Below are 27,965 nucleotides of genomic sequence, written 5' to 3'. Positions count from 1 at the left end.
GGGGACACTGCTGTCCCTTGTCCCCCCCCTCCCGGCCGGGTCCCCGAGCACGTGACCGCCCGCACTTAGTGAAGGGGCGCCGAGCCCCGCCGGGGCTACCTGTGGCTTGAGCCAATCAGAAAAATCGCTCGGCTCCGCCAATCAGCGGCTGTCGCTAGGCAGGTTAGAGCCGGGGGTCAAACGGCACAGGGCGGGCTCGCACGCATCGTGCTACGTCCCTCCGCCAATCAGAGGAGGAGAGGGGCGGTGCGAGGCGGGGGGCGTGGCCACACTGTGATAGGCCAATGGCTGCGCTGGGTGGGCGGGGACAGGCGGTGAGCGGCCAATAAAGGGGCGTGGCCTTAGGATGTCTGACCAATGGCTGCTCTTGATAGGCGGGGCCAGTCGGTGATCGACCAATGGGGGCGCGGGGGCGAGTCCAGGCGGGGCGCGGCCAATGGCGGCGGGGGGCGGGCGCGGGGCGGGCGCGGGCGGAGGCGCCATGGGGCCGCGCGGGGCGGCGGCGGCGGCGCTGGCGCTGGCGGCGGGGCTGGCAGCGGCGCTGAGGGGACCCCCGGGGCTGGCGGGGGGCGAGGCGTGCGGCGGGCTGCGGGGGGACCTCGCCGTCCTCGGCAACAACACGCACCAGGTGAGCGGGGGGGGGAGACGGACGGACAGACAGACAGAGCGGTGCTACAGACTAGAAGTCTGGCTGGAGAGGTGCCTGGAGGAGAGGGACCTGGGGGTGTTGGTTGACAGCGACTGAACATGAGCCAGCAGGGGCCCAGGTGGCCAAGAAGGCCAATGGCATCTTGGCTTGGATCAGACACGGTGTGACCAGCAGGGCCAGGGAGGTTCTTCTCCCTCTGGACTGAGCACTGGGGAGACCAAACCTCGAATCCTGTGTTCAGTTCTGGGCCCCTCACCACAAGAAGGATGTTGAGGCTCTGGAGCGAGTCCAGAGAAGAGCAACAAAGCTGGGGAAGGGGCTGGAGAACAGGCCTTATGAGGAACGGCTGAGAGAGCTGGGGGTGTTTAGCCTGGAGAAGAGGAGGCTGAGGGGAGACCTCATTGCTCTCTCCAACTCCCTGAGAGGAGGTTGTGGAGAGGAGGGAGCTGGGCTCTTCTCCCAAGGGACAGGGGACAGGACGAGAGGGAATGGCCTCAAGCTCCACCAGGGGAGGTTCAGGCTGGACATTAGGAAAAAAAATTTCATGGAAAGGGTCATTGGGCAGTGGCAGAGGCTGCCCAGGGAGGTGGTTGAGTCCCCTTCCCTGGAGGGGTTTAAGGGACGGGTGGATGAGGTGCTGAGGGACATGGGTTAGTGATCGATGGGAATGGTTGGACTCAGTGATCCAGTGGGTCTCTTCCAACCTGGTGATTCTATGATTCTATAAGCCGGCCTTAGGAGTGAACATCGTGCCCCCTCCACACCCCCAGTGCCTCCACAAGGACAGGCAGACAGAAGCACATGCTGTTCAGGACAGACGGACAGACGGACAGACACACCCCGCCCCAACCGGCACCCTGTGGGCTGGGCAGATGGACCGACCGACAAGCACCTGCCTGCCCCAATCCTGGGTGGGCAGGTGGTTTCTCGAGGAGGGGGGTGGGAGTGGGGACAGACAGACCTATCCCCCTTACATCCCATGGGATGGATGGACTGACAGACATACCCTGTAATGGGCAGACAGACAGACATCACCTTCCTTGGACCCTCTGGGACAGATGGACAGACATTCCCCCTCCCCACATTCCCTGGGATGAACCGACAGACGCTGCTCCCCTGTGCCCACTGGGCCGGGACTGATGGACGTTCCCCTGATACAGACAGACAGACAGACAGACACTGGCCTGACCACCCCCTCTCAGTGGGGAGCAGACACCCCCAGCTCCCCCAGACAGACGGTGGGCAGGGGGCAGCACAGACAGACAGACAGACACAGGGCACTGGGGATCCTGACCTTGGCGGGGGTTGAACGTTAACCTGGGGCTGGAGCTGCTGGAGGCGAGATCCGTGTGGGATCTGCTCTGGATCCGTGCTGGGATCCGTACGGGATCTGTGCCAGGCTCTGGTGGCTCTTGGCTCTGCCTGGCTGGTTGCCACTGGGTGGCTTTGCCAGCCCGGTTTGGCCACTCCTATCACTGCTCGGTTGCCACTTAACCCTCCTTTCCCCGTTTCCCCCCAGTTAGGAGGTGTGTGCCCCCCAGCGCGGGCTGTGGGGAGGGTGGGGACACCCCCAGTGTCCCCAACCACTGCCAGCCTTGTCCACCCCAGTCCTGCCCACAGCAGCAGTGGAGGGGACCCTGGTGTCCCCTGGGGGGGGTTCAGAGCTGACCTTGCCCTGTTTCTGGGGGTTCAGAGCTGACCCTGCCCGGTTTGGGGGGGTCTCTGGGCTAGCCCTGCCCGGTTTAGGGGGGGTTCAGAGCTAACCCTGCCCAGTTTGGGGGCGTCTCTGGGCTGACCCTGCCCGGTTTGGGGGGGTTCAGAGCTGACCCTGCCCGGTTTGGGGGGGTTCAGAGCTGACCCTGCCTCATTTGGGGGGGTTCAGAGCTGATCCTGCCTGGTTTTGGGGGAGTTCAGAGCTGACCCTGCCCAGTTTGGGGGGGTTCAGAGCTGATCCTGCCTGGTTTTGGGGGGGTCCAGTGTCACCTCCATGTCTCTCTCTCTCTTGCAGTGCGTCTTCGATGACCTCAGTGGCTCCGTGTCCCTCTCCTGGGTGGGCGACAGCACTGGGGTGAGTTTTGGGGGGCTGCCCCGTCGTGGGGGCAGGGGCATTAGTGGCCCCTCTCCTGCCTGGGAGGCTGTGGGGCTGGGGGACCTGGAGCTGAGATGGAGATGGAGGCGGGGGGACACCTGGAAGGGGGCGCTGGGGAGAGGGGAGGGCTGGGGAGGGGGGAAGGAGGGTACCTGGAGAAGGAGGGGGTGCTGGGAAAGGGGGTTCACTGGGGAAGGGGATACTGGGGAGAGGGGGGTCTCTTCTCCCTGGCTGCGGGGGGGGTGGGGGCAGGTGCCTGGCTGTGACCCCTCCTTTGCCTGCCCAGGTCATCCTGGTGCTGACGACGTTCCAAGTGCCGCTGGTGATCATGAGCTTTGGGCAGTCCAAGCTCTACCGCAGGTGAGCCCCCTCCTCTCCCTGGCTGCAGGGAACCCCTGGTGGGCACTAGGAAGCCCCCCACCCCGTCCCCCCTAAACCCCCTCCTAATCACAGCGCTGCAATTCCTTCCTTCCAGCGAGGACTATGGTAAAACCTTCAAGGACATCACCAGCCTCATCAACAACACCTTCATCCGCACTGAGTTTGGCATGGCCATCGGCCCCGAGAACTCGGGCAAGGTGGGAGGGGGAAGCTACCAGCCAGCCCCCTGCTCTGCACCCTGCAGCCTCCCCAGTTTGGGGGTCGCAGGGGTCTTTCTTGAGGCTGAACTTTCTCCTCCCCTGCCCCCAGGTCATCCTGACGGGCGACGTCTCCGGTGGCAGCCGAGGGGGCAGGATCTTCCGCTCGTCTGATTTTGCCAAGAACTTCGTCCAGACGGATTTGCCCTTCCACCCGCTGGTGCAGATCACCTACCATCCCCAGAACTCTGACCTCCTGCTTGCCCTCAGCACCGAGGTGAGGTTCGGGGGAGCAGGATGAGACCCTCGCAGGGGATGGTGGAGCTTCCCAGTGGTGCTTCCCCATGGATCAGCCGGGTTGGGGCTGTGTGTCCTGGACCTCCCGTACTTGGAGGAGGCAGGGGGACGTGGTTGGGGGAAGTGTGGATTTGCTTGAGGGTGGGGAGGATCTACGGAGGGATCTGGACAGGCTGGATCCGTGGCTGAGACCAGCAGGGTGGGGTTCGACCAGGCCAAGTGCCAGGTCCTGCATTTAGGACACAAGAACCCCATGCAGCTCCAGGCTTGGGGAAACTGGAAAGCTGCCTGGAGAAAAAGGATCTGGGGGTGTTCGTCAGCAGCAGCTGAACATGAGCCAGCAGTGGCCCAGGTGCCCACGAAGGCCAGTGGCATCCTAGCTTGGATCAGCCATGGGGTGGCCAGCAGGAGCAGGGAAGAGATCCAGCTCGACTCCTGGGTTCAGTTTTGAGCCCCTCACTACAAGAAGGACATTGAGAGGTTGGAGCTCATCCAGGGAAGAGGAATGGAGCTGGGGAAGGGTCTGGAGAACAAGTTTTACAAGGAGCAGCTGAGGTACCTGGGGTTGTTTAGCCTGGAGAAGACAAGGCTGAGGGGAGACCTCGTCACTGTTTACAACTGCCTGAAAGGAGCTTGTGGTGAGGTGGGTTTTGGTCTGTGCTCCCAAGTGACAGGCGACAGGAGAGAGGGAATGGCCTCAAGCTGTGCCAGGGCAAATTCAGGTTGGACATCAGGAAAAGCGTCTTCCCTGAAAGGGTTCTTGGGCACTGGCAGAGGCTGCCCAGGGAGGTGGTGGAGTCCCCATCCCTGAAGGGGTTTTACAGATGGGTGGATGTGGTGCTGAGGGATCTGGGACAGGTACAGTTGGACTTGATGATCTCAAAGGTCATTTCCCACCTAGCGATTCAATGATTTGCAGCCCCAAAATTATGGGGGGGGTGGGGGCTGCTGGGAGTGGAGGACTATAGACCATAACCATCCTCTGGGCTCTTACAGAATGGCCTATGGATCTCCAAGGATTTTGGGGAGAACTGGGAAGAGATCCACAAAGCCGTGTGTCTGGCGAAGTGGTGAGTGGCCACCTACTTGGAGCAGGGGGCAGATAATTTGAGGAGAGCAGATGATTTGCAGCCTGAACAGGCAGGGGGAGATCCCACCCAAACCCCTTGGGGCGATGGGGTGAAGGTGCAGGCGGTGGCATCCTGGTCAACCGTGTCCCACCTGCTTTTATGTGTGTATCCCCCGTCCTTTCTCTTCCCTAGGGGTGCGAATGACACCATCTTCTTCACCACCTACCTGAACAACTCCTGCAGTAAGTTCTTCATCTTGAATCGTGGCTCTATCACTTGGGGAGAGCTGTGGGAAACTCCCAGCTGGGAATACTCAGAGCTGGGACACTGGAGCTGGATGTATTGGGATGTATTGGGACTGAGGAGGGGATACATGGCTCCAGCGACCGCTGACGAAGCTGGAGGCAGCTCTGGGCTCGTTAATCCACTGTCCCTTCTTCTTAAGAAGCTGATCTGGGGTTACTGGAGCTAAAGAAAACCTCCGACTTCGGCAAAGCCTTCAAGGTCATCGGCACCAAGATTTATTCCTTTGGACTGGGAGGACGCTTTCTTTTCGCTTCCGTCATGACAGAAAAGGTCCTTGTTCCCTTCCCTGGTGGCTCATCCCTGCCTGCAGCTCTCCCCAGCGTCTCCTCCCTCTCCCTGCGAGGAGGATGAAGGATGACGATGCTTTGGTTCCCCAGGGTACCACAAGGCGCATTCATGTCTCCCTTGACCAAGGCGAGACCTGGAACATGGCCCAGCTACCCTCTGTCAGCCACGAGCAGTTTTACTCCATCCTTGCTGCTAATGATGACCTGGTGTTCATGCACGTGGATGAGCCGGGTGGTGAGTGGGACCGAGGGCACATCCTGGGGCTGGAGACAACCGGAAGGGCTCCCCACTCAGCAGTAGCTCTGCTCTGCCTTGGAGGAAGGACTTTCTCATTAAGGCATTGCTAATTAGAGGCTGCTTGCTCCAGTTTGTGGCGTACAGAGACTGTTTGGCAGAACTTGGAGGGTTTTGCCTCTTCCTGAGCATGCTGGGGTTTTGCTGGTGCCAGTGCTGGGCTGTGGTGGCCCCGCAGGAGCGACCTCTCCTCCCCTACTCACTGCTGTCTCCATGTCCCCCTCGCAGACACAGGGTTTGGCACCATCTACACCTCCGATGACCGCGGCATTGTCTACTCCAAGTCTTTGGAGCGGCACCTCTACACCACCACTGGCGGGGAGACCGACTTCACCAACGTCACCTCGTTGCGGGGTATCTACATCACCAGCGTCCTCTCTGAAGGTGGGCAGCCGTGTCTCCGTCCCTCCACCCTGAAGCTGGTGGCAGGATTCCCCAGGGATGGGTTTCTGGGTCCTGGAAGCAGCTGGAGGGGAGCGTGAGCCCTGTGCAGGTGGATGAGGATGTACTGTACCTCCTCCTGACTCCACTGACTCTTCTTTCTCCTCCCACCAGACAACTCCATCCAGTCCGTGATCACCTTTGACCGCGGTGGGGAGTGGGTGCCGCTGAGGAAACCCAAAAACACCACCTGCGACTCCACAGCCAAGAGCAAGGAAGAGGTGGGTCTGTCCCTGTGAGTCCCCAATACTGTTTCCCTGGGTGTCCTCTGCTGAGGGGATGCCTGGGGGTGAGCGATTCCATCCTGCATCCTTGCCAGAGATGCTGAGGGCACGGGACCAGCCATGCGTGGGCTGTGGGTTATGGGCCCTGAACCGGCTGGGGGGGCCTGGAACGCTCCCCAGCACCCACTGGGAGTTGATGGGTGAATCCTCCCTCCTTTCCTGTTCCCCATGGGCTCCTAAATGGTTCTCCTCTTGTGCTTGCAGTGCAGCCTCCACATCCACGCCTCCTACAGCATCTCCCAGAAGCTGAACGTCCCCATGGCTCCGCTCTCGGAGCCCAACGCTGTCGGCATCGTCATCGCCCACGGTACCGAGCTGCACTGGGGAGGGTGGTGGGGACAGAGCCTGTGTCTCGTAGAATCCCAGAATCACTGAGATTGGAAAAGACCATTAAGATCATTGAGTCCAACCGTAAACCTCGCACTGCCAACTCTGCTACTGAACCCTGTCCCTTAGCACATCTTCGTGGCTTTCAAATCCCTCCAGAGATGGGGACTCCACCACTACCCTGGGCAGCCTCTGCCAGTGCTTGGCAACCCTTTTCAGTCAAGATATTTTTCCCAGTATCCAGTCTAAACCTGCTCTGGTGCAACTTGAGGCCATTTCCTCTTGTCCCATCACCTGTCACATGGGAGAAGAGACCAAAACCCACCTGGCTCCAGTCTCCTTTCAGGAGCTGCAGAGAGTGATGAGATCTCCCTTCAGCCTCCTCCAGACCAAACAGCCCCAGGTGCCTCATCTGCTCCCAGAACCCCTGGGCTCCAGACCCTTCCCCAACTCTTCCCCTTCTCCGGACATATTCCAGCCCCTCAATGTCCGTCTTGGACTGAGGGGCCCAGACCTCAAAACGGAACCCAGGATTCGAGGTGCGACCTCACCTTGAGCCCGGAGTTGATCCTTTCCCTGATCCTGCTGGCCACCCCATGGCTGATCCAAGCCAGGATACTGTTGGCCTTTTGGCCACCTGGGCCTCTGCTGGCTCGTGTTCAGCTGCTGTCAGCCAGCACCCCCAGGGCCTTTTCTGCTGGGTGGCTTCCAGCTGCTCTTTCCCAAGCCTGGAGCTGCCCGGGTTGTTGTGACCCAAGTGCAGGACCTGACACTGAGCCTAGTTGAACCTCGTCCTGCTGGCCTCGATCATCGCTCCAGCCTGTCCAGAGCCTCCCTGCCCGCAAGCAGATCAATGGTTTTATGATCAAACTTGATGATCTTAAAGGTCTTTTTGAACCTGAACGATCCTGTGAGCACTCCCACCTCAAGCTCCGCCAGGGGAGGTTCAGACAGGACATTAGGAAAAAATTTTTCACAGAAAGGGTCATTGGGCACTGGAAAAGGCTGCCCAGGGAGGGGGTTGAGTCCCCTTCCCTGGAGGGGTTTAAAAGACGTGTGGATGAGGTGCTGAGGGATGTGGTTTAGTGATCGATGGGAAGGGTTGGACTTGATGATCTGGTGGGTCTTTTCCAACGTGGTGATTCTATGATTCTGTGATCTCCAAATGGTCTGAGAGTGCACAGATCCCTCATCCAGACCATAAAGAGATTAAACCGAATTGGCCCCAACACGGAGTGCTGGGGACACGGCTTGTGGCTGGATTTGTGTGTCACCCCTCCCCTGATGCTGTCCTGCGTCGCAGGGAGTGTTGGGGGGGCCATCTCGGTGATGAGCCCTGACGTCTACATCTCGGACGATGGGGGCTACACGTGGGCGCGGATGCTGGAGGGGCCGCACCACTACGCCATCCTTGACTCAGGTGGTCTCATCGTCGCCATCGAGCACACCATCCAACCCGTCAACGTCATCGAGTACGTGCACACTTCCCTTATGGCTCTGGCGGGGGGGCTTCAAGCTAAAGGGGAGCAAGGAGTGCTGCCTTCCCGTGCTGCCCCGGTGCTGATTGACCCCTCATGTGCCAGGTTCTCAACGGACGAAGGGCAGTGCTGGTACAAGTACACTTTCTCCAAGGAGCCCATCTTCTTCACGGGCCTAGCGTCAGAGCCAGGCGCACGCTCCATGAACGTCAGCATCTGGGGCTTCCGTGGGAGCTTCCTCTCCCGCAAGTGGGTCTCCTACACCATCGACTTCAGCGAGCTGCTCAGCAGGACCTGTGAGTGCTGTGGGGCTGGGCTGGGGACAACCAGGGCTGAGGACAACAAGGGCTGATCTGGGGATAACAAGGGCTGGGGACAGGGGACAGCCGGGGCTGGGGACAACTGGGGCTGAGCTGGAAACAAGCAGGGCTGGGGACAGCCAGGACTGGGGACAACTGGAACTGGGCTGGGGACAACCAGGGCTGGGCTGGGGGGTCACTCTCTCCAGAAGCCCTTGGTGCGGGTGCTGTTCACTGAGTCTCTCCCAGGGACTGTGACCCTTTGTCCTCACCACGGGGACAGTGTGATGGGGTGAGTGGTTGGTGTTCCCACACTCTGCTTGTGGTGGTGCTGGGCTGCTCCTACCAAGCACCGTGGTGAGGCCGTGCTGTCCGCAGGATCCCCTCGCGGGCTGTCCCATTGAGCTCCATCCCACTGCAGGCGAGGACAAGGACTACACCATCTGGCTGGCCCACTCCAGCGATCCAAGCGACCCCAGTGATGGCTGCATCCTGGGATACAAGGAGCAATACCGGCGTCTCCGCAAGTCCTCGGTGTGCCAGAATGGCCGGGACTACGTGGTGACCAAGCAGCCATCCATCTGTCCCTGCACGCTGGAGGATTTCCTCTGGTAGCCTCCATCCTCCCATCTCCCACCTTCTCCCCCCTGTTTCGAGCCAGATGTCCCATTCCTTTGGCCTGAGCCAGGTCTCAGCTCCTTTTCCGCTTCTTCCTGCAGCGATTTTGGCTACTACCGCCCAGAGAACCAGTCAGTGTGTGTGGAGCAGCCAGAGCTGAAGGGACATGACCTGGAATTCTGCCTCTACGGCAGACAAGAGCTGCTCAAGACCAGCGGGTAAAGCTTGACCAGTGTCAACACTGGAGCCAGGGTCGAGAGAAACAGGGTGGAATCCCCAAAGCCTCAGCAATCCTTTGTCCTGCATCAAGCAGGGAAACATTCTGCCCTGTTACCTTGGGTTGGGTCTGATCATGGAATCATGGAATGGTTTGGGTTGGAAGACACCTCAAAGCCCATCCAGTTCCACCCCTGCCTTGGGCAGGGACACCTCCCACTGGATCAGGGGCTCCAAGCCCCATCCAACCTGGCCTTGAACACCTCCAGGGATGGGGCGGCAACCAGGGCCTCCTCACCCTCACAGCAAAACATTTCTTCCTAAGATCTCATCTCAGTCTTCCCCTCTTTCAGCTGAAAACCATTCCCCCTTGTCCTGTCCTCCCTGATCAAGAGCCGCTCCCTAGCTCTCCTGTAGGCTGTATCCCTGGGAAGCCGTTGTGGGAGCTGTGGGGTCACCAGGCATCACCTCTCCTCCTCCAGGTATCGGAAAATCCCTGGGGACAAGTGTTCAGGAGGGGAGAACCCAAGCCGTAAGGAAACAGACATGAAGAAGAAATGCACCAGCAACTTCCTCAACCCCAGCCAGCTGCTGGTAGGTGACAGTGACCGGGTGTGATGACAGCAGCCGGACATGATGATGCCATCTCCTGCCGGTACCCCTGGAACCAGTAAACGAGCATCGGGCAGGACGGTTGTGCTGAAATCTGCCTGGGGCCTCTTTCCTGCCTGAATCTTGGCTGGGTGCTGGGGGGGACCTCATGGCTTTTGTCCCCTGGGTGCTGAGTGTGTTTTGAGGGCTCTTCAGCTCCAGGTGCTTCCTCCTCTCCCCACAGACAGCGTCCACCAGCTCCACCCCCATCATCCTGGCCGTGGTGGCTGTGCTGCTCATCACCGCCGTGGCCGGAGTCCTTATTGTCAAGAAATACGTCTGCGGGGGCAGGTGAGGAGGGGTGTCGTGGCTGAGGATCCTCTGCACCACAGGGCAGGGATGATGCTGTCCATGACTGGCCTCAAGCTCCACCAGGGGAGGTTCAGGCTGAACATTAGGAAAAAATTTTTCACGGAAAGGGTCATTGGGCACTGGCAGAGGCTGCCCAGGGAGGGGGTTGAGTCACCTTCCCTGGAGGGGTTTAAGGCACGGGTGGACCAGGTGCTGAGGGACATGGGTTAGTGATTGATGGGAATGGTTGGACTCGATGATCCGGTGGGTCTCTTCCAACCTAGTGATTCTATGATTCTGTGACTGACACAAAACTGTGGGGAGCTCTTGAGGGCAAAGAGGCCCTGCAGAGGATCTGGGCAAACTGGAGAGCTGGGCAACAACCAACCACATGGAGTTTAACAAGGGCAAGAGCTGGGTTTTGCATCTGGGATGTGGTGACCCTGGCCAGGCTGGGGGAGAGAGGCTGGAGAGCAGCCCTGCAGAAAGGTTCTGGGGTTCTGGTTGATGGCAAGTTGACCACGAGCCAACAGTGCCCTGGTAGCCAAGAGGGCAGCCATGTCCTGGATCCATCCAGCACGACATCACCAGCCAGCAATGGAGGGATTGTTCCAGTGCTCCACCACCCTCTGGGTGAGGAACCTTGTCCTAGTGTCCAACCTAGACTTCCCTTGGTGCCACTCCCTTGGGTCCTGTTGTTGGGATTGTCCTACTCTGTTCTCCACCTTGAGCACTGGGGGTAGTTTTGGGTGCCACAGGATAAAAAGGATCTAAAGCTACTGGAGAGTGTCCAGAGGAGGGCATGGAGTTGGGGAAGGATTTAGAGGTTAAGCATGTGAGGAGTGGATGAAGTCACTGAGTCTGTCCAGCCTGGAGAAGAGGAGGCTCATTGTCCTCTGCAGCTTTCTCACTCGGGGAGGAGGAGAAGCAGGCTATGAGCTCTTCTCTCTGGTAACCCATGATAGGACCTGAGGGGATAGCAGGAAGATGCCAGGGGAGAGTTAGGTTGGACATTAGGAGAAGGTTATTCACGCAAAGGGTGGTGGAGCACTTGAACATCTTCCTAGGGAAGCAATCAAATATTCCAGAAGCATTGGGCCAGCGTCTTCAGCCCATGGTCTGAATATTGGGGTGTCCTGTGCAGGGGCAGGAGTTGGACTCAGGGATCCTTGGGGTTCCTTTCCAACTCCTGTCAGGGAGGCTGAGGGGAGACCTCATCGCTGTCTACAACTGCCTGAAAGGAGGTTGTGGAGAGGAGGGAGCTGGGCTCTTCTCCCAAGTGACAGGGGACAGGAGAGAGGGAATGGCCTCAAGTTGCGCCAGGGCAGGTTCAGATTGGACATCAGGAAAAATTTCTTCACTGAAAGGGTTCTCGGGCACTGGCAGAGGCTGCGCAGGGAGGTGGTGGAGTCCCCATCCCTTGGAGGGGTTTAACAGATGAGTGGATGAAGTGCTCAGGGATCTGATTTAGAAGTGGTCGGGTTAGAATTGATGATCTCAAAGGTCTTTTCCAACTAGGTGATTCCACGAGACAATGATTCTGTGCTTCCAGGCTTCTTGGCAAAGCTGGGCTGTCCGGGTGGCCTGTGTGTCCCGGTGCTGCCATCACCGAGGCTGAGCAGGTCTGGGGGCTTTGCCAGAGGTAGGGGCAGCGTAGTGATGTCCCCCCCTCCCTCTCTGCTCCCACCAGGTTCCTGGTCCATCGCTACTCTGTCCTCCGGCAGCATGCGGAGGCCAACGGCGTCGAGGGGATGGAGGCGCTGGACCCCGGCTCCCCAGCCACCAAAGTGGGCTACCACGATGACTCTGACGAGGTGAGCGCAGGGGTCCTGTCCCCCCACCCCCCACCATGGGGACAAACCCCCCCGCTGGCCCTTCTGGGGACACCAAAGGTGGCAATCCCATCTCTCCCCAGGACCTCCTGGAGTAGCGGCACAGCAGTGCTGAGGCAGGGGACAGCGTCACAGCAGGGACACTGCCACCTCCACCGCACAGGCAGGAACCCCCTGCGCCCACAGGCCCCCACCTGCTCCAGCCGGGGGCCGCTTTGCTGCTGCCGGGGGGGGGGTCACACGCAGAGGTTTAACTTAACTCCGCTTTAATACTTCTTCCAGCGTGGGGAGTGTGTGTGGGTGGTGGCTCTTAGGGTCTTTTATTTGGTTTATTTTTCCCTTTTCTGGGCTGTTTTTGTTTTTTTGTTTTTTTCTGGAGTGGCCCCTGAACCAACCCCCCCTCATAGTAGCATCATCCCTAGGGGGATGGGGGGAGCCCCGCGGGGTCGCTGCTGCTGGGGGGCTCGGGGGACAGCAGCCAGACTCCCTGCAGCTCCCGTCTCCGCTTTCCTTCTCCAAACCCTGCCCCGAGCCTCCCAGCTGGGTGTTGGGGGGGTCCCCATGGCCCTGGGATTCCAGCCTGGCTCTGCCCCCCACTTTCCCCCGGGCTGGCCTTGGCCAAGGGAACGCAGCAATAATGAATTAAAGCTTGAAGCGTTTTAACGAGGGGCTGGGGAGGGGGCCACAGCCCTGACCCCACCCTCAGCCGGCAGCGGTGCAGGCAGAATGGGGGCGTTGAGAGCAGCCCCCTCGCGTGGGGTGCCTCCCCCCCCCAGTTTTGGTCTCAGCACTGTTACGGTCTCCTTACACTGGATCTCCCCTTTATTTTGGGGGGTGGGCTGCACCCCCCTGGCAGCCCCCAGCTCTGGGCTGAGAGGCGAGGGCTTTATGTGACCCCCCCCCCCCCGCTTTCTCCATCCAGCTGGGTTGGGGGGGTGCAGGGAGATGGGGGTGCAGAGCAACTTACCCCCCACCCCATGGCTATCGAACAGGGCGATGCTCTCACCACCCGTGGCCTCCGCTCTTCTCCCCAGGGGCTCTGCAAAGCCTGCTGCCCTGCCCCCCGCCATAGACAACCCCCCCGCCCCGAATGCCAGCGGGAGGGAGCGGGGGGCACAGCCCCAGCACCTCTTGCATGTGCTTCAGCGTCCCCGTGGGGCTTGCCTGGGGACAGGGACACAGCGTAACCCCCCCCCCCGAACTAAAAGCCATAGCCCTGTGCCCCCCCCTCGGGTCCCCCCCCACCCCCTGATCTGGCTTGAGGAGTGGGGGGGGCGCAGAGTCCTGTAAATAAACCTGGATGTGTAATGACTTTGTACTGGTATTTTTCTGTATATTTGCAATATTTGGGTTCTTAGAAATAAAGCCAAAACGGACCCTGTGTGCCCTGATCTGTGTCGGGGGAGGATTTGGGGGGGGGGGGGGGTGTTACCCCTTGAGTGGGGGGCAATGCTGCAGGGGGGTGGACCCGGGGGTGGCAGTAATTAAAAAGACTATCGTTTATTCTGGTTTAAGGCAACTTGAATCAACCACAGCAGAGGCACACGCGACACCGAGGAGGGGGCACGACTATGCACGTAGAAAAGTGAAGGTGGGGGGACACAAAAAAAGGACATAGAACTGCCCCCCACCTCCAGGAGCAGCTGGCACTCGCTGCAGGAGGATGGGGGACGGCTCAGAGTCTGGGGGGGGGGGCAGCATGCGTCACCCAGGGCCTGGGGAAGGGACAGGGATGCTCCCAGTGTCACTGATCAGGGGGACACCACCCCATTTCTGTGCTCAAGGAGGTGGGGCTGGGCCACCCCCACCTCTTTAATTTTTTTTTGGGGAGTAGGGGTGTCAGGATCTGACCCTCAGCACCAGTCCAGGGGGTGCTGGGATGGGGACAGGCCAAATCTTGGTCCCAGCTGGATGGGGGGAGGCCACCACGGCCAAGAATGCTCGGTAAGTGGCAGCCAAGGCGTCTCCATCACCAACCCCCCTCCTCAGGGATCCCCAAAAAGGGGACTTATGGGGGTCAGGGGCAATTTTGGGGGTCAGGGTGCCCTCCTGGCACCACGGCCAAGGATGCTCGGCCAATGCCAGTGAAGGCACCTCCACCAGCGCCCCCCAGGGACCCCAGAAAAGGGGATTTGGGGGGCTCAGGGTTGATTTATATAGTCAAGGGCGATTTTTTGGAGGGGGGTAGATTTTTGGGGAGTCAGGGGTGATGTATGGAGCTGGGGTTGCCGCATCCTGGCACCGTGGCCAAGGATGCTTGGCCAGGGTCAGCACAGGCTGCTCCCCCCAACCCCCAGGGACCCCAGAAAAGGCGATGTATGGGGCCAGGGGTGATTTTGGGGGTGCCCCCCAGGTCCCAGGCAGGGTCCTGCTGCCTTTCGTTCCTTACAAAAGGAAATAGGGCTCCCTGGGCCTGGGGCGGGGGACGCCGATTTGGGGATCAGGGCTGGGGAGGGCATGGGGGGCCGGGTGTGTCGGGGCTGGGGGGCATGGGCTGGGGTTTGATGCCTCGCGCCTTCATGTAGGAGATGAACTGGTCGGGGATCTCGGCCAGGACGTCCTTGGCCAGGCGCGCCATGCTGAGCACCGCACTGCCCCCCCCCTCCACGTAATCACGGAACGGGACGAACTGGGGGGACAAGGGGAGGGACAGTGGCATTCGGGGGGCAGAGGCTGCACCCCTAGGGCCAGCGTGGCCCTAAGGCTCAGGGCATGGCCGTTCCTCCCCATCCCTGATGTCCCAGCATGTCCCCACATCCCAGTGTGTCCTCAGGTCCCTGTGTTCCCAAATCCCAGGGTATCCCCAAACATCTATGTATCCTCACATCTGAGTTTGTCTCCAAACCCCAATGTGTCCCCACACCCCAGTGTGTCCCCAAATCCCAGGGTGTCCCCAAATCCCAGGGTGTCCTCACATCTTAGTTTGTCTCCAAACCCCAATGTGTCCCCACACCCCAGTGTGTCCCCTGGTCCCTGCGTGTCCCCACACCCTGCTGTGTCCCTCTGTGAAGCCCCTTGCCCCACCGCACACCTTGTCCCATCGTGTCCTGACATCCCAGTCCCCGCACCCTGGTCTCCATCCACCCCCACATCCAGGTACATCCCAAGCCCCAGGGCATCCCTTTTTCCCTGCACAACCCCCACCCTCCATGTCCCAGTACACCCACCCCACATCCCGGTCCATCCCCACCTCTTCATGCTGGGACCAGTCACTGCACCCCATGAGCTGATTTGGGGTGCTGGGAGGTGTCCCTGATCCCTGCTGGGTGGGGGGGTTGGTACCTGCACAATGTCGCGCTCGGCCACTTTGCCCCGGGAGGAGATGCGGATGTCATCGCCGTCCAGCTCCACCATCGCTGGGGGGATCGAGCAGCGGTTGGGACCCCTTTAGCCCTCCCCAACCCAACCCCAGCAGGGCAGCGGGGCTGGTTCGTCAGGGCTAAATACCAGGGGAGAGCTTTAATTTGCCTTCACTGGGGGAGCGGGGCTGGGGGGGCTGCGCATCTTCCCCCATAAACACCCTCCAAAGCCCTAAGGACGCCTCCGCTCATACCCGCACACGCACCAGCGTGCGGCAAATCCTGCTGAGCCCTGACAAGTTCAATTCTTATTTCCCTGGTGGTGAAAGGCAGCTGCGCATCCCTCCCCCGCCCCCAGTGTCCCCAGAGCCAGGTTGGGACACGGACACATGTCCCCTTACCATCAAATTCAGCCTGGCCGACCCCGACAATGATGATGGACATGGGGAGCTTGGCAGCCTGTGGTGGGGTTGGGGGAGAGGGGAGGAAAATAAAGGCACCAGCTTCAGTCTTGGTGCCAGCTTAGTCCTGGGAGGCAGCCCCCTCCCACTCCCAGCCCCCTCTGGGCCCTGGGTGCAGCACCTTCACCTGGGGGGGACACAGAGTGACAGCGGGGAGCTGTGTGACACCCCTCGGGAGCCCTAGTATCGCTGCTGCTGCCACCCCCGCTGCCAGCGCTGCTGCTGCAGGTGGGAGTGCAGAGCATCGCTGTGCTCGCGCTGCTTCATAGAACCATAGAATCACCAGGTTGGAAAAGACCCACTGGATCATCGAGTCCAACCATTCCCATCAATCACTAACCCATGTCCCTCAGCACCTTGTCCACCCAGCATCCAGGCTTGGGGCTGCGATGTACATCCTGCACCTCAGGACATGATGATCATCCCATGTTCAGAGCCAGGATGGGTACCTTGTCCCACCATGACTGGCATCCTGTGCCCAGGACCATGATGGGCGTCCCCCCAGCACTCCTCTGCCAACCCCCACAGCACCCCCACTCACCTCCAGCATCCCCAGTGACCTCCCAGCATCCCCAGTGACCTCCCAGCATTCCCATTCACCTCCAGCATCCCCAACTCACCTCCAGCATCCCCAACCCACCTCCAGCATCTTGTGACCTCCCAGTATCCCCATTCAACTGCAGCATCCCCAGTGACCTCCCAGCATCCCCAACTCACCTCCAGCATCCCCACTCACCTCCCAGCATCTCATGACCTTCCGGTATCCCCATTCAACTCCAGCATCCCCAGTGACCTCCCAGTATCCCCATTCACCTCCAGCATCCCCATTCACCTCCCAGCACCCCCAATCACCTCCCAGCACCCCCAATCACCTCCCAGCACCCCCACTCATCTCCAGCATCCCCACTCACCTCCCAGCACCCCCACTCATCTCCAGCATCCCCACTCACCTCCCAGCACCCCCACTGAACCCCCCGACCCCCCAGGTATGGGGGAGCTGTGATGGGGCTGAGCTGCTGCGAGGGAGCTGGGGGAGGAGGATGAAGCTCCCAGCTCACAGGGCTGGGGTTGGGGGGGAAGGCTCGGGCACGGCGCTTAGAGGGGCAAAGGTGCTGCTGGCACCTTCCAAGAGTCCCGGAGCCAAAATGGCTTTTTATTTTCTGGGACGGAAGAGCTGCTGTGACCCCCCCACCTTCCCCCCGTCCCTGAAGGGGATATGGAGTCCTTGGCAGCCCATCGCAGCTGATTTGCTCTGCATCCAGCCCCTCCAGGCACCCTCTGGTGCTGCACCCCACATTGGGGGGGCCCCATGTTCTTGGCAGATTATTGCACCCCAATATCATGGGGAACCCCATGCACCCGGCTGGTTATTGCACCCATCCCGTGGCTCCTTTCACCCTATCAGGGCAACCCCAAACCCCAGCTGCTACTTGCACCCCAACATTTCGGGGCTCCCCAGCCAGTTCCTGCACCCGCACAGCTCCCCGTGCACTCGCGGGCACCCCCAGATGGCTCAGAGCACCCCATGCCCGGCTGGTCCCTGCACCCCGTCCAGGGCCACCCACCACCTGGTGGGACTCACGTTGACGATGGCCTCCTTGGTCTGCGCCATGTCCGAGATGACGCCGTCAGTGATGATGAGCAGCACGAAATACTGAGATCCATCCAGCACCTCCGCTGCTGAGCTGGGGGACAACTCGTGAGTGACAGCGGGGTGCACGCAGCCCCCCCCGGGGGGGGAAGGCGCCGGGACCCCCTTACCGAGCGACGTGGTTGACGACGGGGGCGAAGTTGGTGGGGCCGTAGAGCTGGACGCTGCGCAGGCTGCGGTGATACGCCTCCAGCACCCCCTCGATGCCGCTGCACGCCGGGTTGGCCACGTCACCGTTCTGCAGGATGAGGAAACCCCCCCCCCCCCGAGGATGATGCCACCACGTCCCCAACCTCGTCACCAACCCAGGAGCAACCCCCCTCACCAGCGGGAACTCGTGGGACACGTGGCCATCGGGTGGGATCTTGGCGCCGAAGCCGAGAGCCGGGAACATCTTGTCGCTGTCGTAGTCCTGGATGATCTCACCCACCGCCTTGAGGGCCATGGTGTAGGCGTTGAGCTGGTAGGGGCTCAGGTAGTGCAGCGAGGTGGACTGCGAGGGGTTCCCTGCGTGGGCAGGGGGTTCAGCCACGCAGGATCCACCCCCAGCACCCATTTAATGAGTCCTCCTCATTAATTAATGCCAGGGAGGGACGCGGCCCCACGCTCACCATTGGATGCGGTGAAGTCGATGGCCACCGTGAAGTTGATTTGGGTCCTGGAGAGGGGTGAAAGCGGCTTTAGGGACCCAGGGTGGGTGATGTGGACGCCCTGTCCAGCTCCGGCTCAGCCCCCCGGGGCACAGATGGGGAAACTGAGGCTCATCCTGCCTCTCTCACCCGCCCCTGATGTAGTCCAGGAAGGTGTGGTCGGACTCCACCGCGAAGGACAGCAACGTCACCTGCCAGGGACAAGGGGCTGCGACAGGGACAGGGGCTGCAAGTCCCTGTGTCCCCCCCGCTACATCCCCCCACCACTGTCCTCACCGTCCCTGAGTTCAGGTACTTCTTCTTCTTCATCTTCTTCCTTGGGTTCACCACCTGGGGACAGAGGGGGAGGCACTCCCATGGGAGACGCAGCACCCAGGGGGCACCGCGGGGATGGCGACAGCCCAGGGGACCTTGGGCACCACAGCACCCAGAGGTGCAGAAGGGGCACCATGGGACTGTGACCATAGAATCATAGAATCACTAGGTTGGAAAGGATCCACCGGATCATCAAGTCCAACCATTCCCATCAAACACTAAACCATGTCCCTCAGCACCTCATCCACCCGTCCCTTAAACCCCTCCAGGGAAGGGGAATCAACCCCCTCCCTGGGCAGCCTCTGCCAGGGACCAATGACCCTTTCCTTGAAATATTTTTTCCTAATGTCCAGCCTGAACCTCCCCTGGTGCAGCTTGAGGCCATTCCCTCTCGTCCTGTCCCCTGTCACTTGGGAGAAGAGCCCAGCTCCCTCCTCTCCACAACCTCCTCTCAGGGAGTTGGAGAGAGCAATGAGGTCTCCCCTCAGCCTCCTCTTCTCCAGGCTAAACACCCCCAGCTCTCTCAGCCACTCCTCTTGTTCTCCAGCCCCTCACCAGCTTTGTTGCTCTTCTCTGGACTCGCTCCAGAGCCTCAACATCCTTCTTGTGGTGAGGGGCCCACAACTGATGTGCCCCAGGATGCAGCACGGGAACACACCGGGATGTGGGGACACACTGGGATTTGGGAATACACTGGGATTTGGGAACACACTGGGATGTGCAGGGACACACGGATCTGGGGACTGTAATTTCCAGGGGTGCAGCACAGGGACCGTATCAGCCATGGATGCAGCAGGGGCACCCTGGGGGACGCGGCACCCATGGGTTCAGCTGAAGCCCCTCCCTGCCCCCCAGGTCCCTGTCCCTCTCCAGTCTCACCTCATAGACATTGAACTGGCTCTGCCCCCGCGCCAGCTCCCGGTAGCTGGTGGTGAACTCCCCGATGAAGTCGTGGCTGTGGGGCGAGGATGGGTCCCCGTCACCCAGGAGGAGACTCGCTGGGGTCCCCAGGGCTGACCCCCCACTCACCTGCCGTCGCGGTCCCAGTCGTACACTTCCACCTTGATCGCTCTGCAGGGCGAGGGGGGTCAGAGCCATCTCCAGCCCCTCCAGGCCCCAGCCCCCCAGCCCGAGGGCTGCAATGGGCCCTCGTGGCCGCCCTGCGCCCACTCCCCGTGGATTTGTTTTGACGCCTCCGTGGGCCTTTTCCTCCTTCCTCCTCCTCCTCAGGCTTTTTCGGTGGGATATTTTTATCCACTGTTGCCACAGCAACATCCGACACGGGGCCAAGCCGGCAACGTCGAGCCACCACCAAGCTTTGTTTGCCAGGACACGCAGCCAGTGACACCAGTTCTAGGAGCAGGGGGACAGGGAGAACCCCCCACCCCGCCTCAGGATGGCTCTGTGCTAGCCCACTGCCCAGATGGGTAAACTGAGGCGCGCGGCATGGGATGCTGGAGGGCTTGGGCATTAGTGGAGGAACCATAGAGACTGTGGGAAGAGGGTGCAGAGCGGCCGCCCTCATAGAATCACCAGGTTGGAAGAGACCCACCGGATCATCGAGTCCAACCATTCCTATCAAACACTAAACCATGTCCCTCAGCTCACCGGTCGTAGTCGCCGTTGCAGAGGGCGCGCACGGGGATGGTGAACGCCTGCCACACCGGGTTGAGCGTGTTCCTCACCACCTCCGTCTTGTGGCAGATGGTGAAGCTAAAGGGGACAAAGCCGGGGTGTGGGGGGCAAGGGGGTCACCCTCTCGGGCCACCCCCATCACCTCAGAGGCGACTTTTGCAGCCCCTCCCCAAAGCCAGCCCAGCCCCAGGGGGGATGTGGGGGGTCCCTGAGGTGTCCCCATGGCTGGGGCTGTGTGCCCTTCCACTGCGATGGGTTTGGGGGGGACAGGGAGGGGGGGATGGTTGCTCACGTCCCGTCCTCGTTGCTGCGGTAGAAGACCATGAAGGGGTCCGACTTGCCGAAGAAATCCTTCTTGTCCAGCTTGTTGGCGCAGAACTGCAGCGTGGCCACGTCCTGCGGCAGGGACCGGGGTGGGGGTCACCAGCACCACCCCCCCTGGGGACATCGGGGGTGCTGAGGGACCCCTGGGACACCTCATGGGAACAGGGCAGCCCCGACCCTCATCTCCCTCACCCCCCAGAGTGAGGGAGACCCAAGGGGGTGCGCCGGAGGGGCGGCTCAGGTCCCCCATCACAGCATCGGGGTGTCCCCAACGTGTCCCCCCCCGCTCACCCGGCAGTTGCCCAGCTCTTCAGCGAGGAGGATGATGGTGCCGCACTTCTTCCCCGGGATGCCGCTGCGGGAGGGGCCGTGGGTTTGGGGAGGACACACAGTGACCCAGGTGTCCCCCCCAGGGCTGGGCACCCCAAAACTCACCCATTGGAGACGGCCGGAGCGGGTCTCCTACCTCGGGTGTGTGTGGTGACTGTCCCCATCCTGCTGGGACACACAGCAAGGGGTGACAAAGGGGACACCCCCCCCCCCAAGAAAAAGCCAGATCCTTCTCCCCATGGGGAAACTGAGGCAGGGGCTGGCAGGGGGGGCATGGGGAGCCCGGGGCTGGCTGGAGCTGGGGCTGTCAGCACCAGGGTCTGGTGTCCATCCCAGACACCCAGATAAGGATGTGGGGACACTGGGCAGCCAGCCCAGCCCAGGGCCCCGCAGGGGAAACCGAGGCACGGGGGGGCTCACGTCAGGGGTTTCTCCAGGCGGCTGCCAGCCGAGCCCACGATCTCGCCCAGGGTGCAGAAGGCCTGGCCCAGAAAATCCTGCCGGAGCCGTGGGGTCACCGGGGTCTGTCCCCAGCCCCCCAGTGCAGGGTCGGGGGGGGGACAGTAGTGCCAGCCCCGCACTTACATGCTTGGAGAGGTCGGGGCTCTTGGAGTCCACATCGTACCTGGGGAGAGAGCAGGGAGCTGCGCTGAGGCTGCAGGGTGGGCTTGGGGGTGGGAACGGGGACAGAACACAGATGGGGATCAAGGTGGGACAGGGATGAGATGGGATGGGGTGTGGGACAGAGATGGGACACAAAAAGTGATGGGTTAGGTGTGGGGACGGGGGCAGGATGGGATGGGGACAGGGATAGAATCATAGAATCACTAGGTTGGAAAGGATCCCCAGGATCATCGAGTCCAACCATTCCCATCAATCACTAACCCATGTCCCTCAGCACCTCATCCACCCGTCCCTTAAACCCCTCCAGGGAAGGTGACTCAACCCCCTCCCTGGGCAGCCTCTGCCACTGCCCAATGACCCTTTCCATGAAATATTTTTTCCTGATGTCCAGCCTGAACCTCCCCTGGTGGAGCTTGTGGTCATTCCCTCTTGTCTTGGATGGTGTAGGGTGAGACGGGTCAGGGATTGAGATGTGGACAGGGATGGGCATGAGATGGAGATGGGCACAAGGATGGTGGTGGTGCAGGAATGGGGACAGGCACAGGGACTGGGCAGTGACAAGGACAGGGACAGATGCCAGTGGGTGCTGGCACAGGGGTGCTGGGGACGGTGGTGGGCAGGGGGGTGACACTGGAGGACAGCGGGGACACTCACAGGTCGAAGCGGAGATTCTGCTTCTCCTCGAAGAAGTAGTCGAGGACAAACTTGCGCAGAAAGTCAGGGTTCAGGGTGTTGTCGATGACCTCGGTCCGGCCAAACTGGGGACATGGGGACACCAGGGGGACATGGGGACACGGGAATGGAGACACAAGCATATGAGGGTAGGGACACAAGCACACAGGGACATGGAGATGAGGGATGGAGGAAGAAGACCAGAGGGAGGGACGGAGAGAGGGACGGGGACTCCGGGGAGACAAGGGGTGATGCAGGAGGCGGGAGGGGACGCAAGGGCCAGACACGGCAGAAGCAGGTGCCCCTTTGTCATCGGGCGCGGGGCTGGCACCACGTCCTGCCCAGCCCTCGCCTGCTCATTAAGGCCCCAAGCCCCTCAATTAAGCAGCAGTTAATTACAGGGCACCCAGTGGCGAGGAGGGGGGCGGGAGGGAGCGGGGGGGGCCAGCGCACCCCGAGAGGCGTGCCCGAGTGTCCCCTCCCAGCGCTGACCGGCCAGCTGGCTGCACCCCAACACGCTCCTCAGCTCCCCAGATCTTGGACTGGCTCGGGGCTGCACCCAGCATGTGATTGCTCACCCCAACACGCCTATTGGTCAGCTGGCCATCACCCCAACATGCCCATTGGTCAGTACCCCAACATGCCAACTGACCATCACCCCAACAGGCCAACTGGACATCACCCCAACATGCAGAGTGGCCAGCTGGCCATCAACCCAACGTGCCCATTGGTCAGTACCCCAACATGCCAACTGACCATCACCCCAACAGGCCAACTGGACATCACCCCAACATGCAGAGTGGCCAATTGGCCATCACCCCAACATGCCCATCAGTCAGTACCCCAACATGCCAACTGACCATCACCCCAACAGGCCAACTGACCATCATCCCAACATGCAGAGTGGCCAGTTGGCCATCAACCCAACGTGCCCATTGGTCAGTACCCCAACATGCCAAATGACCATCACCCCAACATGCAGACTGGCCAGCTGGCCAACAAGCCAATGTGCTCATCGGTCAGTACCCCAACATGTTGATTGGCCATCACCCTAACATGCAGACTGGCCAGTTGGCCAACAAGCCAATATGCCCAGTGGTCAGTACCCCAACATGCAGCTGGCCAGGATCTGACCTGCTGATTGGTCAGGTGGCCACCACCCCAACATGCCAATTGGCCACTTGGTTGTGATGCCCACATGCTAATTGGCCAGCACCCCAATGTGCTGATTGCCCCTCGTCACACCAACCATCAGTCCGTCCCGGCACTCACCTCCCGCCACTGTCGGCATCCGGGACGCTGGGTGTAGAGCACACAGACTGCAGGGGGGGAATTGGGTTGGGGGAGTGGACACCTACAGACCCCCAGATCCCCAGACACCTCCAATCCTCCAGACTACCCAGGACCTCCAGACACCCCAAGGACTCTTGGACACTTCCAGCCCCCCCCAGCCCCCCCTGAAACCTCTGGATGCTCCCATATCCCAAGGTTCCCCCAGACCCAGCCAGGACCCCTGATCTCTACTCACGTGGGTCCGACTTGGAGAAGGTGTCCTTGTCCAGGAGGTGCCTGCGGGGAGATGGGGTGCTGGGGACGGCCGGGGTGGTGCCCATGCCGGGTGTCGGGGTGCACAGCCGGGTCAGTGTTAGGGTGCCTGGCTGTGTATTGGGGCGCACAGAACGGTGCTGGGGTGCACAGCCCAGTGTCGGGGGGTGTGACTGCACGTGTAGCCTGATGTCGGGGTGCACATATGTGTGACGGGGTGCCCAGACGGGTGTTGGGGAGCCCAGCTGGGTGTTGGGGTGCACACGTGTGACTGGATGCACAGCTCAGTGTGGGGGTGCCCAGCCCTGTGTTGGGTGCCCACGTGTGTGAGCGCATGCACAGCTGGGTATTGGGGTGCACAGGTGTGTGACTGCATGCGCAGCTCAGTGTGGGGGTGCCCAGCCTGGTGTTGGGGTGCACACATGTGAGCGCATGCACAGCCAGGTGTCGGGGTGCAGGCATGTGTGATGGGCTGCACAGCTGGCTGTCGGGGTGCCCAGCCAGGTGTTGGGGTGCACACATGTGTGATGAGGTGCTCAGCTCAGTGTGGGGGTGCCCAGCCTGATGTTGGGGTGCACAGCCGGGTGCTGGGGTGCCCAGCAGGGTTTTGGGGTGCCCTTCCCTGTGCAGCCCAGCACGCTCCGTGCTGCGTGTTGGGGTGCACGTCTGCATGTTGGGGTGCCCTGCCCTGTGTCGGCAGATGCCCAGGGCAGCGAGGGGGCCCCCAGCACCCCCCCGCAGTAGTGAGCCGTGCGCCCCACGGGACTATCTCCATCCCTGATGGAGTGGGAGGAAAATAGGTCGGAGCAGCCGCAGGCAGCACAGCTGGGGGAGAACTGGGGGGGGGCACCAACTGCAGCTCCCCCCCACGGGGCACTCAGCACGCCCGGGGGGCACAGAGAGGGGCGCAGAGGGAGCTGGGGGGCAACAGGTTCGGTGCCCCCCACCAGGGTCCGTGGCATCGCCCCTCCAGCCCCCCAGCCCCAGCTCCAGCACCCCCATCCTGACACCTCCCGTAGGGGCTGATGGTACCAGGGAGGGGCACCCCCTGACTCCCACCCAAGGGTCCCCCCTGCAGGCACCCCCCACACCCAGAGACCCCTGCTCTCTCCCAGTGCCCCTCCCCGCTCTCCCCAGCTCTCCCAGTACCTCACATCCCAAGGGACCTCTGCTCCCCCAGTGCAGCCTCTGCTCTCCCAGCACCGGCTGCCCCCCACCCGCCCCTGCCTCCCAGTGCACCCCGGTGCTTCCCCAGTGCCTCCCAGTGTATCCCAGTGATGACTGCCCCCCTCTCCGCTACCTTCCAGTGCACCCCAGCTGCCTCCCAGTGCCTCCCAACACCAACTACTCCCGCTTCCCTCTGCCTCCCAGTGCATCCCAGTGCTTTCCCACTGCTTCCCCACTGCCTCCCAGTGCATCCCATTGCCTCCCAGTGCCTACAACACTGACTGCCTCCTGCTCCTCGCTGCCTCTCAGTGCTTATGAGCTGCCTTCCAGTGCACCCCAGTGTCTCCAAGCTGCCTCCCAGTGTCTCCGAGCTGCCTCCCAGTGCACCCCAGTGTCTCCAAGCTGCCTCCCACTGATCCCCAGTCTCTCCAAGCTGCCTCCCAGTATCTCCAAGCTGCCTCCTGGTGCACCCCAGTGTCTCTGAGCTGCCTCCCACTGATCCCCAGTGTCTCCGAGCTGCCTCCCAGTGCACCCCAGTGTCTCCAAGCTGCCTCCCACTGATCCCCAGTGTCTCCGAGCTGCCTCCCAGTGCAACCCAGTGTCTCCGAGCTGCCTCCCAGTGTCTCCAAGCTGCCTCCCAGTGCTCCCCAGTGTCTCTGAGCTGCCTCCCAGTGTCTCCAAGCTGCCTCCCACTGATCCCCAGTGTCTCCGAGCTGCCTCCCAATGTCTCTGAGCTGCCTCCCAGTGCTCCCCAGTGTCTCTGAGCTGCCTCCCAGTGTCTCCAAGCTGCCTCCCACTGATCCCCAGTGTCTCCGAGCTGCCTCCCAGTGTCTCCGAGCTGCCTCCCAGTGTCTCCGAGCTGCCTCCCAGTGCATCCCAGTGTCTCTGAGCTGCCTCCCAGTGTCTCTGAGCTGCCTCCCACTGTCTCTGAGCTGCCTCCCACTGACCCCCAGTGCCTCTGAGCTGCCTCCCAGTGCACCCCAGTGTCTCCGAGCTGCCTCCCAGTGCTCCCCAGTGTCTCCGAGCTGCCTCCCAGTGCTCCCCAGTGTCTCCGAGCTGCCTCCCAGTGCATCCCAGTGTCTCCAAGCTGCCTCCCAGTGTCTCCGAGCTGCCTCCCAGTGCATTCTAGCATCTCCGAGCTGCCTCCCAGTGTCTCCGAGCTGCCTCCCAGTGCCTCCCCCCAGCGCATCCCAGTGCCTCCCCCTCCCTCCGCCGCGGTGCCGGTACCTGCAGGACACGGTGAGCTCCACTCGGGTGGCCGGGACGGGTCCAGGGCCGCTGCCCGGCTCGGGGGCGCCCAGGCCGGCCATCCCGGGGCTCTGCCGCTGCCCCCGCTCCGGCACCGGCACCGGCACCGGCTCCGCCCCGGGGCTCCCAGCACCGCCCCCGGCACCGCCCCCGGGATCGCCCCCAGCCCCGGGATCACCCGCATCCCCATCCCCGCCCCGGGATCGCCCCCAGACCACCGGGACCATCCCCCCCGGTACCACCCTGCATCCTCAGCATCGCATCCAGCATCACCCCGCAACCCCGGTACCACCCCCGGTACCGGCCTGGGACCCCTAGTGCCCCCCGCAGGGCTCCCAGTACCACCCCCACACCATCCCAGTATCCCCAAGGGCTCCCAGTACCACCTCCACACCATCCCGGTATTCCCAAGGGCTCCCAGTGCCACTCCCACACCATCCCAGTATCCCCAGTAGCTCACAGTACCACCCCCACACCATCCCAGTATCCCCAAGGGCTCCCAGTACCACCCCCATACCATCCCAGTATCCCCAGTACCTCACAGTACCACTCCTGCTGTTGTCCTGGGTCTCCCAGTACCACCCTTGCACCATCCCAGTATCCCCAGTAGCTCCCAGTACCACCCCCACACCATCCCAGTATCCCCAGTAGCTCCCAGTACCACCCCCACACCATCCCAGTATCCCCAAGGGCTCCCAGTACCAGCCCTGTATCATCCCAGCATCATCCAGTAGCTCCCATTCCTGTCTCAGGCCCTGCCCCAGCACCTCCCAGTTCTCCCAGCCCAGTCCCTCTGTGCTGAGGGGGCACCACAGTGGAGCTGGACTGGGGATGCTGGGCGGACTGGGAGCCAGACTGGAGCCCCCAAGGTGCAGGTGGGGACAGGATGGGGGGGGCCGGGGTCAGCACCATGGGGGTTCTCCGACTTGGAGGGGTCATCACCACTGAGGGTCACAACCATGGGGGGGTTCTCCACATCGGGAAGGGGTCAGCACCACAGGAGGTGTCACCACCACGGGGCGGAGGTCACCATGGACGGTGTCAGGTCCCCAGGGCTCAGTGCTGGGTCCAGCCCTGATCAATGTCTTTATCAATCACCTGGATGAAGGCATCGAGTGCACCCTGAGCAAGTTTGTGGATGACACTAAGTTGGGAGGAAGCTGGATCTGCTGGAGAGTAGGGAGGCTCCAAAGGGATCTGAACAGGCTGGATCCATGGGCTGAGACCAATGGGATGAGGTTTAACAAGGCCAAATGGCGGGTCCTGCACTTGGGGCACAACAACCCTGGGCAGCTCCAGACTAGGAGAAGTCTGGCTGGAAACTGCCTGGAGGAGAAGGACCTGGGGGTGTTGGTTGACAGCGACTGACCATGAGCCAGCAGGGGCCCAGGTGGCCAAGAAGGCCAATGGCATCTTGGCTTGGATCAGACACGGCGTGGCCAGCAGGGCCAGGGAGGTTCTTCTCCCTCTGGACTCGGCACTGGTGAGACCAAACCTCGAATCCTGTGTTCAGTTCTGGGCCCCTCACCACAAGAAGGATGTTGAGGCTCTGGAGCGAGTCCAGAGAAGAGCAACAAAGCTGGTGAGGGGGCTGGAGAACAGGCCTGATGAGGAACGGCTGAGAGAGCTGGGGGTGTTTAGCCTGGAGAAGAGGAGGCTGAGGGGAGACCTCATTGCTCTCTCCAACTCCCTGAAAGGAGGTTGTGGAGAGGAGGGAGCTGGGCTCTTCTCCCAAGTGGCAGGGGACAGGACGAGAGGGAATGGCCTCAAGCTCTGCCAGGGGAGGTTCAGGCTGGACATTAGGAAAAAATTTTTCACAGAAAGGGTGATTGGGCACTGGCAGAGGCTGCCCAGGGAGGGGGTTCAGTCACCTTCCCTGGAGGGGTGTAAGGGACGGGTGGACGAGGTGCTGAGGGACATGGGTTAGTGATTGATTGGAATGGCTGGACTCGATGATCCAGTGGGTCGTTCCCAACCTGGTGATTCTACGATTCTATGATTCTACCACAGGGGGTTCACCAATACACGAGGGTCAC

General features: G+C 61.5%; 2 protein-coding genes across 4 annotated transcripts; one reads left to right on the top strand and one right to left on the bottom strand.

The window, feature by feature from the left end:
• The first annotated feature begins 475 nt into the window (after positions 1 to 475).
• SORT1 (sortilin 1) lies at positions 476 to 13,319 on the top strand. Of its 2 annotated transcripts, none has more exons than XM_069875749.1 (20): positions 476 to 628; positions 2,658 to 2,717; positions 3,025 to 3,098; positions 3,214 to 3,316; positions 3,429 to 3,593; positions 4,610 to 4,683; positions 4,876 to 4,925; positions 5,132 to 5,259; positions 5,367 to 5,511; positions 5,800 to 5,955; positions 6,127 to 6,233; positions 6,501 to 6,603; positions 7,927 to 8,095; positions 8,207 to 8,397; positions 8,822 to 9,011; positions 9,120 to 9,236; positions 9,717 to 9,828; positions 10,070 to 10,176; positions 11,867 to 11,990; positions 12,092 to 13,319. In XM_069875749.1, the coding sequence occupies exons 1-20, from the start codon at positions 482 to 484 to the stop codon at positions 12,104 to 12,106; spliced, it is 2,337 nt and encodes a 778-aa protein (XP_069731850.1). In that variant the 5' UTR covers positions 476 to 481; the 3' UTR covers positions 12,107 to 13,319. The 2 variants fall into 2 exon arrangements, with proteins under 2 accessions (XP_069731850.1, XP_069731849.1); XM_069875748.1 differs by having other exon boundaries at positions 5,129 to 5,259.
• A 1,129-nt stretch (positions 13,320 to 14,448) lies between these two features.
• On the bottom strand, positions 14,449 to 26,051 carry CPNE5 (copine 5). 2 transcript variants are annotated; one of them, XM_069875764.1, is made up of 21 exons: positions 25,909 to 26,051; positions 23,498 to 23,538; positions 23,242 to 23,288; positions 21,952 to 22,055; positions 21,259 to 21,298; positions 21,094 to 21,170; positions 20,779 to 20,838; positions 20,635 to 20,698; positions 20,312 to 20,415; positions 19,993 to 20,097; positions 19,414 to 19,455; positions 19,264 to 19,339; positions 18,346 to 18,399; positions 18,199 to 18,260; positions 18,031 to 18,077; positions 17,745 to 17,926; positions 17,530 to 17,657; positions 17,351 to 17,453; positions 15,709 to 15,766; positions 15,291 to 15,364; positions 14,449 to 14,637 (listed from the first exon to the last, which is right to left on the bottom strand). In XM_069875764.1, the coding sequence occupies exons 1-21, from the start codon at positions 25,989 to 25,991 to the stop codon at positions 14,449 to 14,451; spliced, it is 1,740 nt and encodes a 579-aa protein (XP_069731865.1). In that variant the 5' UTR covers positions 25,992 to 26,051. The 2 variants fall into 2 exon arrangements, with proteins under 2 accessions (XP_069731865.1, XP_069731864.1); XM_069875763.1 differs by having other exon boundaries at positions 17,530 to 17,926.
• Positions 26,052 to 27,965: the final 1,914 nt, after the last annotated feature.

This window comes from Phaenicophaeus curvirostris, chromosome 24 (assembly GCF_032191515.1).
Source record: "Phaenicophaeus curvirostris isolate KB17595 chromosome 24, BPBGC_Pcur_1.0, whole genome shotgun sequence".
Classification (NCBI taxonomy): Eukaryota; Metazoa; Chordata; class Aves; order Cuculiformes; family Cuculidae; genus Phaenicophaeus; species Phaenicophaeus curvirostris.
The sequence above is the reverse complement of the archived record's forward strand: the minus strand, read 5'-3'. Positions and strand labels throughout refer to the sequence as shown.

Coding starts and splice junctions, on each gene's coding strand:
- CPNE5 (XM_069875763.1), bottom strand. CDS start 25,991: ATGGCCGGCCTGGGCGCCCCCGAGCCGGGCAGCGGCCCTGGACCCGTC. Junction 18,400..19,263: donor GCCAGTTCAATGTCTATGAG/GTGAGACTGGAG, acceptor CTCTGTCCCCAG/GTGGTGAACCCAAGGAAGAA. Junction 17,454..17,529: donor GTCGTCAACCACGTCGCTCG/GTAAGGGGGTCC, acceptor GTTGTCCCCCAG/CTCAGCAGCGGAGGTGCTGG.
- SORT1 (XM_069875748.1), top strand. CDS start 482: ATGGGGCCGCGCGGGGCGGCGGCGGCGGCGCTGGCGCTGGCGGCGGGG. Junction 3,099..3,213: donor CAGTCCAAGCTCTACCGCAG/GTGAGCCCCCTC, acceptor CCTTCCTTCCAG/CGAGGACTATGGTAAAACCT. Junction 6,234..6,500: donor CAGCCAAGAGCAAGGAAGAG/GTGGGTCTGTCC, acceptor TTGTGCTTGCAG/TGCAGCCTCCACATCCACGC.